Source organism: Oncorhynchus mykiss, chromosome 19 (genome assembly GCF_057628025.1).
Source record: "Oncorhynchus mykiss isolate SJ-2025 chromosome 19, ASM5762802v1, whole genome shotgun sequence".
NCBI lineage: Eukaryota > Metazoa > Chordata > Actinopteri > Salmoniformes > Salmonidae > Oncorhynchus > Oncorhynchus mykiss.
This window is the reverse complement of record NC_143040.1, coordinates 67334651-67354069: the sequence shown is the minus strand read 5'-3', so window position 1 is coordinate 67354069 and position 19419 is coordinate 67334651. Positions and strand designations below refer to the sequence as shown.

The 19419-nt window shown below is 43.9% G+C and overlaps 1 protein-coding gene across 1 annotated transcript in view; it reads right to left on the bottom strand.

Moving 5' to 3' along the window:
* LOC110498192 (MAM domain-containing glycosylphosphatidylinositol anchor protein 2) overlaps positions 1-19419 on the bottom strand; it is a 185227-nt gene that overhangs the window by 112309 nt on the left and 53499 nt on the right. The window contains exon 2 of the mRNA XM_036955189.2: positions 16398-16537. Within this exon, the coding sequence (XP_036811084.1) occupies positions 16398-16537 (140 nt within the window). The remainder of the gene's footprint in view (positions 1-16397; positions 16538-19419) is intronic.

Below are 19419 nucleotides of genomic sequence, written 5' to 3'. Positions count from 1 at the left end.
CACCTCCACCACACTAGACTACAGTCGTGGCCAAAAGTTTTGAGAATAATTTTCAAAGTCTGCTGCCTCAGTGTTTATAGATATTGTTACAAGCATTTCATAAGTGTCAAAGGCTTTTATTGACAATTACATGAGGTTGATGCAAAGAGTCAATATTTGCAGTGTTGACACGTCTTTTTCAAGACCTCTGCAATCCGCCCTGGAATGCTGTCAATTAACTTCTGGGCCACATCCTGACTGATGGCAGCCCATTCTTGCATAATCAATGCTTGGAGTTTGTCAGAATCTGAGGGTTTTTTGTTTGTCCACCTGCCTCTTGAGGATTGAACACAAGTTCTCAATGGGGTTAATGTCTGGGGGGTTTCTTTGTCACGTTCTGACCTTTATTTCCTTTGTTTTGTCTTTATTTAGTATGGTCATGGCGTGAGTTGGGGTGGGCAGTCTATGTTTGTGTTTCTATGTTTTTCTATTTCTGTGTTTGGCCTGACATGGTTCTCAATCAGAGGCAGCTGTTTGTGAGTGAGCAAAATAGTGAGTGAGCCCACTCCCTTGGCTGAGAAGCAAGCCCACATATGAATGGTCTCAGGATGCTTTACTGTTGGCATGACACAGGAATGATGGTAACGCTCACCGGACAAGCTTTTTTCCAGATGCCCCAAACAATCGGAAAGGAGACTTTACCCCAGTCCTCAGCAGTCCGATCCCTGTACCTTTTGCAGAATATTAGTCTGTCCCTGATGTTTTTCCTGGAGAGAAGTGGCTTCTTTGCTGCCCTTCTTGACACCAGGCCATCCTCCAAAAGTCTTCACCTCACTGTGCGTGCAGATGCACTCACGCCTGCCTGCTGCCATTCCTGAGCAAGCTCTGTACTGGTGGTGCCCCGATCCCGCAGCTGAATCAACTTTAGGAGATGGTGCTGGCACTTGCTGGACTTTCTTGGGTGCCCTGAAGCCTCCACAACAATTGAACCACTCTCCTTGAAGTTCTTGATGATCCGATAAATGATTGATTTAGGTGCAATCTTACTGGCAGCAATATCCTTGCCTGTGAAGCCCTTCTTGTGCAAAGCAATGATGACGGCACGTGTTTCCTTGCAGGTAACCATGGTTGACTGAGGAAGAACAATGATTCCAAGCACCACCCTCCTTTTGAAGCTTCCAGTCTGTTATTCGAACTCAATCAGCATGACAGGGTGATCTCCAGCCTTGTCCTCGTCAACACTCACACCTGTGTTAACGAGAGAATCACTGACATGATGTCAGCCGGTCCTTTTGTGGCAGTGGAAATGTTTTTTGGGGATTCAGTTAATTTGCATGGCAAATAGGGACTTTGCAATTAATTGCAATTCATCTGATCACTCTTCATAACATTCTGGAGTATATGCAAATTGCCATCATACAAAGTGAGACAGCAGACTTTGTGAAAATGTATATTTGTGTCATTCTCAAAACCTTTGGCCACGACTGTACACTCCACTCCCACTATACTACAATCCCTCTGGCAGTCATGCAGACAATTAGAGAAAATTGTCCATTCAGCCCTGGAATTGACCTGGCTGGGGCCCGTGTGAGCCTTCCTGTACGGGCTACTTATGAGCGGGGAAGGCGGGATCTGCAGTCCACGGAGCTGAAGCAGAGATTCATTCAAGAAGGTTACGTGTGGGGCGGGCATTGTGCAGCCACCCCCACCCCACCCTCCACCACCTCCACCCTGCACCACCTCCACCCTCCACCACCTCCACCCCTCTCACTAACACCCCCACCCTGCACCACCTCCACCCCTCTCACTAACACCCCCACCCTGCACCATCTCCACCCCTCTCACTAACACCCCCACCCTGCACCACCTCCACCCCTCTCACTAACACCCCCACCCTGCACCATCTCCACCCCTCTCACTAACACCCCCACCCTGCACCATCTCCACCCCTCTCACTAACACCCCCACCCTGCACCACCTCCACCCCTCTCACTAACACCCCCACCCTGCACCATCTCCACCCCTCTCACTAACACCCCCACCCTGCACCACCTCCACCCTCTCACTAACACCGCCACCCTGCACCACCTCCACCCCTCTCACTAACACCCCCACCCTGCACCACCTCCACCCTGCACCACCTCCACCCTGCAAATCATCCCCTCTCACTGGCTAATTTGAAACGTTTCACACCCCCATTTTCCAAGACAGATAACTTTTGGTCTGGTGATCTACTTTTCTCACGGCACCACGGGTGTGGAGGGAAGAATAAATACAATAATACCACTGGGGTTGAGGCACGTTCTGAGGCCGGACAGAGTCGCAACCTAGCTTTGGGTGGCGATCAGGGGGATAAAATACATTTCATGCTTTGCTCAAGATGGTTGGTAGCATGGATTTGTTTACACACATATTGGTGTTGGTTAAGGAACAGCTTTGGAATTCATGGGGCTTAACTACACACGGCTTTCTTTTCGGTGGGGGGGTTAATAGGATGTCCTCTCTCTCTCTCTCTCTCTCTCTCAGCAACTTGAACCTCAAAGTTTGGATTTAAGTAAAACCGCTGTAGCTTTTTACTCAGTAAATAGAGAGAAAGCAGCTTTAAAACTTCCTGGCCCCCAGACACTGCCCCCCCCCCCCCCCCAAAAAAATGGCATTCAGAATTCCAATTTGACTCAGTTCTACTGAACAGACTAGGACAATGAAAGACAATGGACAACGCCACAGATTTGATCATTGTCAACTATGCTATCTGACTTGGTTGAGTCCTAGCGGCTGTTAATGACAAAACAAACAAAGATTTTCATGATGGACCACTGTATAGTCAGGTCTCATAGGTCTCACCCCTTACAAAAAAAGATTGCAGTCAGACTGCAGTATAACTGCAGTTACGCCTCGATCACAGCGACAGCGTCATTGCATTTTGGTACACCAGAAGTACATTCATTTCCAATGGCAGTTGCAGGGTGTTCTGTGTGGTACATAGGGTGGATTTATCGAACGTGTGCATCAAACTATATCTGTAGACGGCTTGACGGAAATGGTAGCAGAACTTTGAATTATTGTTGCACACATTTCCAGATGATGCTGAGTAACATTTTGCGGAACGACGCTGTCATTGTGATTGAGGTGTTAGAGTGCAGTGTATTCTGCAGTTACTGCATCCACAATACCACAGTTGACTGCAGTTACTGCATCCAATATACCACAGTTGACTGCAGTTACTGCATCCAATATACCACAGTTGACTGCAGTTACTGCATCCAATATACCACAGTTGACTGCAGTTACTGCATCCAATATACCACAGTTGACTGCAGTTACTGCATCCAATATACCACAGTTGACTGCAGTTACTGCATCCAAAATACCACAGTTGACTGCAGTTACTGCATCCAATATACCACAGTTGACTGCAGTTACCTGCATCCAATATACCACAGTTGACTGCAGTTACTGCATCCAATATACCACAGTTGACTGCAGTTACTGCATCCAATATACCACAGTTGACTGCAGTTACTGCATCCAATATACCGCAGTTGACTGCAGTTACTGCATCCAAAATACCACAGTTGACTGCAGTTACTGCATCCAAAATACCACAGTTGACTGCAGTTACCTGCATCCAATATACCACAGTTGACTGCAGTTACTGCATCCAATATACCACAGTTGACTGCAGTTACTGCATCCAAAATACCACAGTTGACTGCAGTTACTGCATCCAAAATACCACAGTTGACTGCAGTTACTGCATCCAATATACCACAGTTGACTGCAGTTACCTGCATCCAATATACCACAGTTGACTGCAGTTACTGCATCCAAAATACCACAGTTGACTGCAGTTACTGCATCCACAATACCACAGTTGACTGCAGTTACTGCATCCAATATACCACAGTTGACTGCAGTTACTGCATCCAATATACCACAGTTGACTGCAGTTACTGCATCCAAAATACCACAGTTGACTGCAGTTACTGCATCCAATATACCACAGTTGACTGCAGTTACTGCATCCAATATACCACAGTTGACTGCAGTTACTGCATCCAATATACCACAGTTGACTGCAGTTACCTGCATCCAATATACCACAGTTGACTGCAGTTACTGCATCCAAAATACCACAGTTGACTGCAGTTACTGCATCCAAAATACCACAGTTGACTGCAGTTACCTGCATCCAATATACCACAGTTGACTGCAGTTACTGCATCCAAAATACCACAGTTGACTGCAGTTACTGCATCCAAAATACCACAGTTGACTGCAGTTACTGCATCCAATATACCACAGTTGACTGCAGTTACCTGCATCCAATATACCACAGTTGACTGCAGTTACTGCATCCAAAATACCACAGTTGACTGCAGTTACTGCATCCAAAATACCACAGTTGACTGCAGTTACTGCATCCAAAATACCACAGTTGACTGCAGTTACTGCATCCAATATACCACAGTTGACTGCAGTTACTGCATCCAATATACCACAGTTGACTGCAGTTACCTGCATCCAAAATACCACAGTTGACTGCAGTTACCTGCATCCAAAATACCACAGTTGACTGCAGTTACTGCATCCAATATACCACAGTTGACTGCAGTTACCTGCATCCAATATACCACAGTTGACTGCAGTTACTGCATCCAAAATACCACAGTTGACTGCAGTTACCTGCATCCAATATACCACAGTTGACTGCAGTTACTGCATCCAAAATACCACAGTTGACTGCAGTTACTGCATCCAATATACCACAGTTGACTGCAGTTACTGCATCCAATATACCACAGTTGACTGCAGTTACCTGCATCCAAAATACCACAGTTGACTGCAGTTACCTGCATCCAAAATACCACAGTTGACTGCAGTTACTGCATCCAATATACCACAGTTGACTGCAGTTACCTGCATCCAATATACCACAGTTGACTGCAGTTACTGCATCCAAAATACCACAGTTGACTGCAGTTACCTGCATCCAATATACCACAGTTGACTGCAGTTACTGCATCCAAAATACCACAGTTGACTGCAGTTACTGCATCCAATATACCACAGTTGACTGCAGTTACTGCATCCAATATACAACAGTTGACTGCAGTTACTGCATCCAATATACCACAGTTGACTGCAGTTACTGCATCCAAAATACCACAGTTGACTGCAGTTACTGCATCCAAAATACCACAGTTGACTGCAGTTACTGCATCCAAAATACCACAGTTGACTGCAGTTACTGCATCCAAAATACCACAGTTGACTGCAGTTACTGCATCCAATATACCACAGTTGACTGCAGTTACTGCATCCAATATACCACAGTTGACTGCAGTTACTGCATCCAAAATACCACAGTTGACTGCAGTTACTGCATCCAAAATACCACAGTTGACTGCAGTTACTGCATCCAATATACCACAGTTGACTGCAGTTACCTGCATCCAATATACCACAGTTGACTGCAGTTACTGCATCCAAAATACCACAGTTGACTGCAGTTACTGCATCCACAATACCACAGTTGACTGCAGTTACTGCATCCAATATACCACAGTTGACTGCAGTTACTGCATCCAATATACCACAGTTGACTGCAGTTACTGCATCCAAAATACCACAGTTGACTGCAGTTACTGCATCCAATATACCACAGTTGACTGCAGTTACTGCATCCAATATACCACAGTTGACTGCAGTTACTGCATCCAATATACCACAGTTGACTGCAGTTACCTGCATCCAATATACCACAGTTGACTGCAGTTACTGCATCCAAAATACCACAGTTGACTGCAGTTACTGCATCCAAAATACCACAGTTGACTGCAGTTACCTGCATCCAATATACCACAGTTGACTGCAGTTACTGCATCCAAAATACCACAGTTGACTGCAGTTACTGCATCCAAAATACCACAGTTGACTGCAGTTACTGCATCCAATATACCACAGTTGACTGCAGTTACCTGCATCCAATATACCACAGTTGACTGCAGTTACTGCATCCAAAATACCACAGTTGACTGCAGTTACTGCATCCAAAATACCACAGTTGACTGCAGTTACTGCATCCAAAATACCACAGTTGACTGCAGTTACTGCATCCAATATACCACAGTTGACTGCAGTTACTGCATCCAATATACCACAGTTGACTGCAGTTACCTGCATCCAAAATACCACAGTTGACTGCAGTTACCTGCATCCAAAATACCACAGTTGACTGCAGTTACTGCATCCAATATACCACAGTTGACTGCAGTTACCTGCATCCAATATACCACAGTTGACTGCAGTTACTGCATCCAAAATACCACAGTTGACTGCAGTTACCTGCATCCAATATACCACAGTTGACTGCAGTTACTGCATCCAAAATACCACAGTTGACTGCAGTTACCTGCATCCAATATACCACAGTTGACTGCAGTTACCTGCATCCAAAATACCACAGTTGACTGCAGTTACTGCATCCAAAATACCACAGTTGACTGCAGTTACCTGCATCCAATATACCACAGTTGACTGCAGTTACTGCATCCAAAATACCACAGTTGACTGCAGTTACTGCATCCAATATACCACAGTTGACTGCAGTTACTGCATCCAATATACCACAGTTGACTGCAGTTACTGCATCCAATATACCACAGTTGACTGCAGTTACTGCATCCAAAATACCACAGTTGACTGCAGTTACTGCATCCAAAATACCACAGTTGACTGCAGTTACTGCATCCAAAATACCACAGTTGACTGCAGTTACTGCATCCAAAATACCACAGTTGACTGCAGTTACTGCATCCAAAATACCACAGTTGACTGCAGTTACTGCATCCAAAATACCACAGTTGACTGCAGTTACCTGCATCCAAAATACCACAGTTGACTGCAGTTACTGCGCTTTTACTGCAGTTTCAAAACTGCAATATTTTTCTGTAAAGGATTACGTTGAACTTGATCTACACTACCGTTCAAAAGTTTGAGGTCCTTGTTTTTGAAAGAAAAGCAATTTTTTTGTCCATTAAAATAACATAAAATTGATCAGAAATACAGTATAGACATTGTTAATGTTGTAAATGACTATTGTAGCTGGAAACAGCTGATTTTTTATGGAATATCTACATAGGCATACAGAGGCCCATTATCAGCAACCATCACTCCTGTGTTCCAATAGCACGTTGTGTTAGCTAATCCAAGTTTATCACTTTAAAAGGCTAATCTCAATCTCACCAGTCTCAACGCCAATAAGGCATAATTGCAAAGAAAAAGCCAATAAAAAGAAAAGATTAAGATTGGCAAAAGAACACAGACACTGAACAGAGGAACTCTGCCTAGAAGGCCAGCATCCCAGAGTCACCTCTTCACTGTTGACGTTGTGAGGCGTTTCTCAAACCAGACACTCTAATATACTTGTCCTCTTGCTCAGTTGTGTACCGGGGCCTCCCACTCCTCTTTCTATTCTGGTTATAGCCAGATCGTGCTCTTCTGTGAAGGGAGAGTACACAGCATTGTATGAGATCTTCAGATTCTTGGCAATTTCTCAGTTGTATTGCTTCTTTAATTAGCACAACAGTTTTCAGCTGTGCTAACATAATTGAAAAAGGGTTTTCTAGTGATCAAGTAGCCTTTTAAAATGATAAACTTGGATTAGCTAACACAACGTGCCATTGAAACACAGGAGTGATGGTTGCTGATAATGGGCCTCTGTACGCCTATGTAGATATTCCATCAAAAATCTGCCGTTTCCAGCTACAATAGTCATTTACAACATTAACAATGTCTACACTGTATTTCTGATCGATTTTATGTTATTTTAATGGACAGAATGTGTTTTTCTTTCAAAAACAAGGACATTTCTAAGTGACCCCAAACGTTTGAACGGTAGTATATGTAGCTATAATGTCACATTTACAATATGCTTAGAGATGCGTTATACTGTATAGGCTTCAATATACACAATATAATGTACAAAAAATACAGTATACACAAAATACAGTAATGCATGTCTTTGTAATGTGGCTTCGTAGTCAGCATGCGCTAATCATGTATTCCATCCAGTCTATCAAAGCCACTGGATGTAGCCTATAATACGATGATGAAGCACGTCACAGAATGTTCGGAAAGAGGAGAAGAAGAATCTGTTCTTAGCCTTGTTTGTCGTTCACACATGCAGCAGGGCTATGATGCGGTTGATGGTTTTGCCTGCATGTAGCCAGTCAGCTGCAGCAACAGCAGATGACTGGCATATGAGAGGAACGACTCAGCCCCCGATCAGCACACTGCAGTGACGTAGTCTCCAGTGTGGGAAAAGACAGGCCAGCGTCCCCATTCACCAGGCTATTTATAGCACGCAATGCCTCAGCGGTCTGTCATAAGCAGCAGCCTAGGGGATCTGCCAGTCAGCAACACTTGTTGTCTGTGGGATCTGCCAGTCAGTCAGCAACACTTGTTGTCTGTGGGATCTGCCAGTCAGCAACACTTGTTGTCTGTGGGATCTGCCAGTCAGCAACACTTGTTGTCTGTGGGATCTGCCAGTCAGCAACACTTGTTGTCTGTGGGATCTGCCAGTCAGTCAGCAACACTTGTTGTTTGTGGGATCATAGAGTCAGGTGGACACCAGGTTAACATCCCCGTACACAGGGCAAATGACCCTAATCACTGCCCTGTGATATTTTTCTCTGGGAAATAGTGCCTCCTACTGGCACTCCAACACCACTTCCAGTAGCATCTGGTCTCCTATCCAGGGACCGACCAGGACCATCCCTGCTTAGTTTCAGAGGCATGCCAGCAGTGGTATGCTGCTGGTTGGTCTGTGACAGCGGCACAATTGATCTTGGACTCTGACTGTGTGTGTGTGTGTGTGTGTGTGTGTGTGTGTGTGTGTGTGTGTGTGTGTGTGTGTGTGTGTGTGTGTGTGTGTGTGTGTGTGCGAGGAGAGAGGAAGGAAGGTGCATCAGTGTGTAATTAACTAACTAACTTACTAACTTAATGTACCGAAGCAAGGGATGATATAACAAGGTTCTGTCTGCTACACCCTTTCGCTCCCCTCTCACTCTCCCTCCCTCCTGTCCTTTCCATATCAAAATAAGGGAGAGTGGAGGAGGATGAGAGGAAGAGACAGGGTGGAGGAAGAAGACAGGAAGAGACAGGGTGGAGGAGGACGACAGGAAAAGACAGTGCAGTGCTGCTTAAACTGGGAGGATATGGCAGAGGAAGGGCTAAAGTCAGAGACTCCACTTGAGCTTCCTGCACAAAAGGGTAATCCTCCCCATAATATGGGGTGTCTTTTGAACTGTCGAACACTTTGGAGTTTCAAACGGCTTCTTGAAAAGAATGTTAACATGTATTACTTCCTTGTCACTGCAGACTTCACACACCCACTCAAACATTAGCACCTTCAGAATACTAAACCCCACTGCTCTAGAGACAGGATATCTTGGTGGGGAGTGACTGACTACATACCAATTCCCAATCCATTACTGCACTGTCAGTAGTACGCTGGTGTTGAACTTTGTTCTGTCTGAGACGTGTAACGCTTTAGCTTACATCGCAAACGCCACTCCACAAAAAGCCATACTCAATAGGAAATGGTAGAATCTGGTGTGGATAGACAAAATGTCTATCTCAACCAGTTTCAGGTCCGTGAAAGGAGTATGCTGGTGTGGACATTGAAACAGAGCCCATGTTCCAATCAGAGTCCATGTTCCAATCAGAGTCCATGTTCCAATCAGAGCCCATGTCTATATTCCAATCAGAGCCCATGTCTGTTCCAATCAGAGCCCGTGTCTATGTTCCAATCAGAGCCCATGTCCATGTTCCAATCAGAGCCCATGTCCATGTTCCAATCAGAGCCCATGTCTGTTCTAATCAGAGCCCATGTCCATGTTCCAATCAGAGCCCGTGTCCATGTTCCAATCAGAGCCCATGTCCATGTTCCAATCAGAGCCCATGTCTGTTCCAATCAGAGCCCATGTCCATGTTCCAATCAGAGCCCATGTCCATGTTCCAATCAGAGCCCATGTCTGTTCTAATCAGAGCCCATGTCCATGTTCCAATCAGAGCCCATGTCCATGTTCCAATCAGAGCCTGTGTCCATGTTCCAATCAGAGCCCATGTCCATGTTCCAATCAGAGCCCATGTTCCAATCAGAGCCCATGTCTATGTTCCAATCAGAGCCCATGTCTATGTTCCAATCAGAGCCCATGTCTATGTTGTAATCAGAGCCCATGTCTATGTTCCAATCAGAGCACATGTCTATGTTCCAATCAGAGCCCATGTCCATGTTCAAATCAGAGCCATGTCCACGTTCCAATCAGAGCCATGTCCGTGTTCCAATCAGAGCCCATGTTCCAATCAGAGCCCATGTCTATGTTCCAATCAGAGCCCATGTACTTCGTACATACCATACAGTACTTCGTACAGTAGAATGTATGCCCAATACATTACCTCATTCTACGCAGCATGCTAGTGTGGACAATGAAACAGAGCCAGTGTTCGGCTATGTCCGAATACCCGTATTCGGTAACCATTTTGGATATGCGTAAATATAACGTTTTACAGTAGGTGAAATTTTAAAAATGTAGTGATGTCATATCTGCTTATCTGTCCCTTATCTGCTTGTCATCTGTCAGAATTCGCAGCATGCTATTGAGGAAAGGAATTGGCTTTTAAGACCCACGTGTGTTTTACTACAGCTGATAATCAGATGAGAGGACGCGCTATACCAAAATGAAGGAATGGAGGGAAACAATGCAATAGCGCATTAGATTAAGAATGATCACTATGGATGAGTCTACTATGTTGATATTTGTTTATTACCACATACCTTTTTTGTAAACAGTATGTTAAAAAGTGTATGTAGTATGATTAGTAATTAGTATAGGGAAGACTGACATGGCCTCTATGTTCCAAAGTCCATACCAGCATATACTTAGAATGCATATCCATTACCAGCATATCCATTATCATTTTACATAGTATGCTGAAACAGAACAGCGCGCTACATTCAAATCAAAATTAAATAAAATTGTATTTGTCACATGCGCCGAATATAACAGATGTAGACCTTACAGTGAAATGCTTACTTACAAGCCCTAAACAACAATGCAGTTTAAGAAAATACCCACACAAAAAAAAGAGATAGATTAACAAGTAATTAAAGAGCAGCAGTAAATAGCAATAGCGAGGCTACATACAGGGGGGCAACGGTACAGAGTCAATGTACGGGGGCATCGGTGTCAAGGTAATATGTACATGTAGGTAGAGTTATTCAAGTGACTATGCATAGACAATAACAGAGAATAGCAGCAGCGTAGAAGCGGGTGGGGGCAATGAAAATAGTCTGGGTTGCCATTTGATTAGCTGCTTGGGAGTCTTATGGATTGGAGGTAGAAGCTGTTAAGAAGCATCTTGTACCTAGATTTGGCGCTCCGGCACCTGTTGCCGTGTGGTAGCAGAGAGAACAGTCTATGACTAGGGTGGCTGGAGTCTTTGACAATCTTTAGGGCCTTCCTCTGACACTGCCTGGTATAGAGGTCCTGGATGGCAGGAAACTTGGCCCCAGTGATGTACTGGACCATGCGCACTACTCACTACCATACCAGACAGTGATGCAACCAGTCATGATGGTATCGATGGTGCAGCTTTAGAACCTTTTGAGGATCTGAGGACCCATGCCAAATCTTTTCAGTCTCCTGAGGGGGAATAGATTTTGTTGTGCCCTCTTCACAACAGTCTTGGTGTGTTTGGACCATGTTACTTTGTTGGTGATGTGGACACCAAGGAACTTGAAGCTCTCAACCTGCTCCACTACAGCCCCATCAATGAGAATGGGGGCGTGCTCGGTCCTCCTTTTCCTGTAGTCCAGGATCATCTCCTTTGCCTTGATCATGTTGAGGGAGAGGTTGTTGTCCTGCCACCACACGACCAGGTCAAGACTTGAAAAGTAGCTTGGTTTGTTGTCTTCCTGTATTGAACACAGACAGACCCGTCTTCAATTTGATCGATTATTAACGTTTAAAAATACCTAAAGTTGTATTACAAAAGTAGTTTGAAATATTTTGGCAAAGTTTACAGGCAACTTTTGAAATATTTTGTAGTGACGTTGCGCAATTTGGACTCAGTTTTTTTTCTGGATCAAACGCGCCAAATAAATTGACATTTTGGATATATATGGACGGAATTAATCGAACAAAAGGACCAATTGTGATGTTTATGGGACATATTGGAATGCCAACAAAAGAAGCTCGTCAAAGGTAAGGCATGTTTTATATTTTATTCCTGCGTTTTGTGTAGCGCCTGCAGGGTTGAAATATGCTACACTCTTTGTTTACTGTTATGCTATCACCAGATAATAGCTTCTTATGCTTTCCCCGAAAAGCCTTTTAAAAATCTGACATGTTGGCTGGATTCACAACGAGTGTAGCTTTAATTTAGTATCTTACATGTGTGATTTAATGAAAGTTTGATTTTTATATCATTTATTTGAATTTGCCACGCTGCATTTTCCCTGGCTTTTGGCAGAGTGGGACGCAAGCGTCCCCTATACCATAAGAAGTTAACTGACTTGCATACTTAAATAAAGGTAAAATAGCGGGATTTCTTATAAGCTTCCAGGTTAGAGTCCCACTTCTTGAAAGCGGCAGCTCTACCCTTTAGCTCAGTGTGAATGATGCCTGTAATCCATGGCTTCTGGTTGGGGTATGTACGTATAGTCACTGTGGAGATGACGTCCTCGATGCACTTATTGATAAAGCCAGTGACTGATTTGGTGTACTCCTCAATGCCATCAGAAGAATCCAGGAACATATTCCAGTCTGTGCAGCAAAACAGTCCTGTAGTTTAGCATCTGCTTCATCTGACCACTTTTTTATAGACCGAGTCACTGGTGCTTCCTGCTTTCATTTTTGCTTGTAAGCTGGAATCAGGAGGATAGAATTATGGTCAGATTTGACAAATGGAGGGTGAGTGAGAGCTTGTACGTGTCTCTGTGTGTGGAGTAAAGGTGGTCTAGAATTTTTTTCACTCTGGTTGCACATGTGACATGCTGATAGAAATTAGGTAAAACTGATTTAAATTTCGCTGCATTATAGTCCCCGGCCACTAGGAGTGCCGCCTCTGGATGACTGTTTTCCTTTGCTTATGGTGGTATCCAGGTCATTGAGTGCGGTTTTAGTGCCAGCATCGATCTGTGGTGGTAAAAAGACAGCTACAAAAAATACAGATGAAAAATCTCTAGGTAGATAGTGTGGTCTACAGCTTATCATGAGATACTCTACATCAGGCGAGCAAAACCTTGAGACGTTCTTAAATATTGTGCACCAGTTGTTGTTTACATATACGCATAGGCCCCCGCCCCGTTTCTTACCAGAGGCTGCTGTGTAACCCACCAGCTGTATGTTCTTAATGTTGTCGTTCAGCCACAACTCGGTGAAACATAAGATATTACAGTTTTTACTGTTCCGTTGGTAGGATATACGTGCTTCCAGTTCATCCCATGTATTTTCCAGTGATGGAATGTTAGCTACCAGATCTTTTCCCGCGAAATCTCAGTTTCCTTCTCCAGCGAATGACGGGGATCTGTTCCTGCTCGTGCGTCTGGAGTATATCCCTCCCATCCGACTCATTGAAGAAAAACTCTGCGTCTAATCTGTGGTGAGTAATCGCAGTACCTGATGTCCAGAAGTTTTTTTTTCAGTCACAAGAGACGGTAGCTGCAACATTATGTACAAAACAAGTTAAAAACAACCTGGGGGAAAAAAAATTGCATGGTTGGTTAAGAGCCGATAAGAGGGCAGCCATCCCCTCCAGCGTCAGACTGGGCAAGAAGTGCGCTTCCCAGTAGTATGCTAGTGAGGACATTGAAGCAGAAAAGCATGCTACATTCCCAGTAGTAGTATGCTACTGACTCCTGGAAGAAATATACAACAACTATCCATAACATTATTCCCAATAGTATTTGGCCTTTTAAAAAGTATCCTCCAGAGCCCATTTAGACTGGCACACCAATTAACGGGATAAAACATGAAGGGCCATTAGCGCTCATTAGTCTGACGATGTGTCAGCGGCTGGAACAGATACCACCGACGGATCAATAGAGCCACCACTACCAGTCATGGCATGTGTCACTTTGATTATGTCCCCGATCTGAACACAACTGAACACAGAGTCCTGTGCTGCAATCGTCTAGTTTTGTCTGAATGAAAGTAAATCTTTCACTGGCCACGACTTCATGGCGTTATACTGTACTTATGATCGTGTCCTGAGCTAAACACAGTCATGGGTTGCAATCGTCTAGTTTTGTCTGAATGACAGTAAATTGTTGGGGCGGATTTTGCACCAAAACCCACATGGTCTAACACTGCACTTTGGAGGAGGTCAAAACATTTGGGGCTCCATTTTACACATGCATGGAGCCAGGCTCATCCAAAGACCCCTCCTAAAACTATATTATCTGTTGTCTCTCTGGAACATCCTAGAAAAACCTCCCTATGTTGAAGTTCCATTCAAACAAATAGACAAAAGCCTAATCATATATTTAAATCTATTGCAACAGTACAAAAATGCAACCTAGTACAAAATGTCTTGAAGCAAATGTCGATGGAACCTAGTCTTCTGGAAAAGGGAGATTATAATGCTCATCGCTGAGGGTAAAAAAAAAAGCATTCTCAATCTTGCGTCTGTAGCAAAAAAAGTGTGGAAAATGTGGAATGAACATATAATTTGACCTAGCTAGAACAGCAGAGTCTTCAACAGCAGTCTACAACAGCAGAGTCTTCAACAGCAGAGTCTACAACAGCAGTCTACAACAGTAGAGTCTACAACAGCAGATAAGAACAATATTCTTGGCATTATGGCTCTGTGCCTCTGGCTGGCACACCCCTGGCTTTAGCAGGCTAACACTTCTGTCAGTTGGGGGACAAGGCAGTCGATGCCAGGGCTGGATGGTGCCCCGTTGCTCCATCAGTGACGAGCCCCAGAAGCCAAGCTCTGGAAATCTACAGCGTGTTTGAAGTCCATCCACCCAATGAAATGGTGTTATAGTATAGTACCCGGCTTCATTGTAAGCCGCCATGGTGCCATCTCTCTGTGGTCGCATAGGTTGGACAATTGGACCTCAGTCAATTCATTACTGTGGAACTGTACTGTAATATAGTGGAGATGAATGAAACCATCTGTCATCAGGGTCCAAGCACATCACATACCCAATCCTACAATAAAACATTCCACCCTCAGTGACCCTACCCCCCCATCTTCATCATCCATTGTGTCAACTCCATGTATGCCTTTACCATTCATTCACTTAACTATGCTGAGTAATAAAAGATGACTATCACACGCATTCATGAAGACTCCATGAGAAATGTAGTATGCACTCGTTTTTTTTCCCAGCTCTCTCTCGCTTTTAGTGTAAATGTTTTATTCCCTGGGTAGTTCTGTAGTAGAGAACATCTGATGATTTCTCCTGTGGCCGTTTCCCCACCAATGGGGAGTTCCTCTTCACTCGGTCTGATTGCACTCATTTGCACATGGAAAGACCTGGACGGAACAGCGTGCCGCGACTTAAAGAGGCCTTGCGACTGAGAGTGCTTGACGACGCCCTGCCACTCAGCTCCGGCAAATTTATGGCAGTGGAGTGGAAGTCTAAGAGGTGGAGAATTTACAGGAGCCGTACAAATAGAAATGCTAGTTACCATGGCAACTTGACTGGTACACCCTTCAAGCAACGTTGACTTAAATTAGTGTCTGATCTAGTAATTCTAATTCTATTTTTTTTTTAAATGTTTACCCCTTTTTCTCCCCCCATTTCGTGATATCCAATTGCTAGTTACTGTCTTGTCTCATTGCTTTCTCACTCAAGTACGGACTCGAGAGAGGCGAATGTCGAGAGCCATGCACAACCCAACCAAGCGCACTGCTACTTGTCACAATGCCCACATAAGGGAAGCCAGCCTCACCAATGTGTCGGAGGAAGCGGCGTACACCAGGCAACCGTGTCAGCATGCACTGCGCCCGGCCCGCCACAGGAGTCGCTAGTGTGCAATGGGACAAGGATATCCCTGCCGGCCAAACCCGGACAACGCTGGGCCAATTGTGCGCTGCCCCATGCGTCTCTCGGTCGCTGCCAGCTGCGACAGAGCCTGGACTCAAATCCAGAATCTCTAGTGGCAAAGCTAGCACTTAGACCACTGTGCCACTCGGGAGGCCAAGTAACTCAAATTCTATGCTCAGACCACGGCAACTTGACTGGTACAGTCATGGGTAAACTCAATATTGTCGCTGGTCCATCCATCACAAAAAGTTGACTTGAATGGTAATGTCCGTTCCAGTCATTCTAGTGATATGGCACAGACAAGGCTGTCAGTCAACTGGATCTGGGGATAGTGCAGTGAGGATCTCACCTGAGGTCGAGGGTGGCCCGAGACCAGACAGGCTAGCTCCAGGGTCTCTCCCTCCCGGATGGTGTAGACGCGTTCGGTATAGCGCTCCTCCTCGACGTTGCATGCATGGCCAGAATGGATGATTCGGACTGTAGGAGGTGCTGTTGACGAAGAAAATATCAAATAAATTAATGTCAGGTTCAATGAGAAACACAGATGTAACTGGTCATATCAATACTTTTCAATGAGGTGGAAAAGTGGTTTATATGACAATCGCTGAAATGTAAACACATCTGGAGACCTTTTTTTTGTGACAGGCTTTTGACACGACAGCGTCACGGTGGCTAATTATCTGTGAACAACTTCAACTAGCTAGCTAACAAACTAACTGTGGGGTAACAATTCAGATATGTAAAGTTAATTAGCTACTGCAATGCTCTTTGATAGCAAATGTAAATCTGGCTAGTCTATTCACTAATGTTTACATTTTGATGTTTGTAATGTCTCCAATTTCCAAGTGTGTAGAAGGGGCACAATGTGTTGTGTGCGTCACAGTTTTCCGTCTGGGTAGTTGTTGTTGCCAATGCTAGTTTCAAGTGCTAGTTCTGTTCAGGGGCAGAACGACAGATTTGTACCTTGTCAGCTCAGGGGTTTGAACTTGCAACCTTCCAGTTACTAGTCCAACGCTCTAACCACTAGGCTACCCTTCCGCCCCTGCCCACCCCAGCCAAACCCGGCCGATGCTGGGCCAATTGTGCTTCCGCCATCTGGGAGTCCCAATCAGGGCGATACAGCTTGGATTTAAACCAGGTACTGTAATGATGCCTCTTGCACTGAGATGCAGTGCCTTAGACCGCTGCGCCACTCGGGAGCTAAATCACTTTTATTCCAGCCTAGCAATAACATACCTGATTCAACTTATCAAACTAAATGAGTTGATAATCAAGTGTGCTATTGCTGGGTTGGTATAGAAGTCTGCTCACCCAGTAGATCAGGGATCAGTGGAGGAAGGTTGGCCACCGCTGGTATGGATTTCTTATTGTTCACCTGAAATTATGCTTTAGTATTAATAACCTACTTGTTACCACTCAGTTATCTATTTTTTTTTTAGAGTAACATGTCTAATCTTTAAATACCAGTTAGCTTATTTGTACATTTTGAAGTGATGAAGTATTGATTCTTTGAAGTGAAGTCTTTAAAATTGTTTTTAATTGTTAAAATATTATGCAAAATGAACTAGTGTCAATGTTGATTAATCCCAATCCTGCAACAAAGAGAAGGGGTTATGTCTGTAATGTGCCTTTGTGTTGTGTTCTCAAATCAACATTTCCTTTTTGTTGCAAGATCACCAATCTGTTTGATTTGATTGTCACTCTCTCTCAGTATCTCAGCTGTGGGAATCCATTTTTTGCAGCTTATCATATGTCATGCATCTCCAATACAGTATGATGGAATTACTGGCCTTATGGGCATCTGTCATCTGAAGCAGAGCATGGCCAAACTCACACATTGAGAACATACAGCTCAACATGTAAACAATTAAAAATTATACCAGTAGACAACGTATATGAGGCAAACTATATACCACATTTTGTACATGCCTTTTAAGTGCTGACATAAAAAAAAATTGTGCAAATCCAACCCTTGTAATTTCGGTACAGTATGAAAATAAGGAGACGAGCATTACAGGTAACATTTTATGAGATTCATTTAATTTAATTCATTTTGGCAAATGTTGCTAGCAAAATGATTGAAGTTCCCATAGACAGTACATGGTTGCTCTATGCATCACTAGATAAAACTAGAGACTGGGCTAACACAGCTAGACTTTTAGGTCAACAATATACGGTTTTTCTTTTTTTTAATGTTGGCTTCAGAATCGTGAGAGAAATAGGAATTAGCTAGTTAGTTATACCTAGGTAGCTTACAAGGTTAGCTGACTTTTCTTAAAACCAACCTCATTGTGGAAAGCTACATGTCCCTCATGCTAGCCTTTACAGCCAAATATCACTTCAGAAAAATATTAATTTGGCCAGCATTGTAGACCATTTCTGCTTTAGATCATCGCGAAATGGTGTGAAAACCAACGCGCTGACAACGCAGTAAATTGCGAGTTTTGTTGAAATGTTTTGCCCTCACGCACTGTTTACTCCTACCGCACTAATCTGCTGAGCACCTTTTGGAGCTCCGCCCTAGCAAGGCATTTGATTGGTTTGACGTGTTGAGAGGCGTCACTGATTTACACTGGGTTCTGACCCCTCTTTAGATGATTTCTGACATGGAACTTCCTGGTTCGTGACGAGGCTACAGTCCATAAAACTAGCATGTAGAAACAGTGAAAGAAACAGAGGTATGGCTAGTCACAGTCCATATAACTAGGGCAATTAATTTTTCTCCTGTTCAGGAAAAACGTCTGCCTCTGCTGATTCACACAATGTTACCCGGGTGCAGTTCCCTGCATCTCCCCGGCTGATGTAAAGCACAGACGATTTGAGAGGAGCAAGATATATACAATAAACCAAGGATATTATTCATCTTTAGAAACGAGAGATAAAAAAAATAAAAAACGTATTTTATTAGACTTCACAAAGTTGTGCACGGGAGACCGACGAGCCGGGATGTTTCCAATATTGATCCCCCCCACCCCCCCATATGAACAGCCAGAACTGTAGCCTTCAGTATCACAGAGCTGGAGCTTCAATGATATACTCATGAGTCATTCCCCCAAGTAGCTCTGAAATTAATGTAATTTTCTACTATTCTTATTGAGGTAGCCTCCTATCGTGCAGAGTAGAGTAGTTCGTTGCAATGCGTTTGAAATGTTCTGTTTGAAATGAAAATAATGGATTTAATGTTGAGAATGTGTATTGGGAGGCCATAACGCAACATAAGAAAACTTTTTGAGCCGGGAAAATATGTTTCTACTGATATTGGGGGGGGGGGGGGGTTATGGTAATTAAAAAGCACAGGCCCAAAATAGCTAACGAGCTAAAGGTTAAGGCTGTTCCATCGGATTACACAACAAAGGGAAAAACTTAAAGTA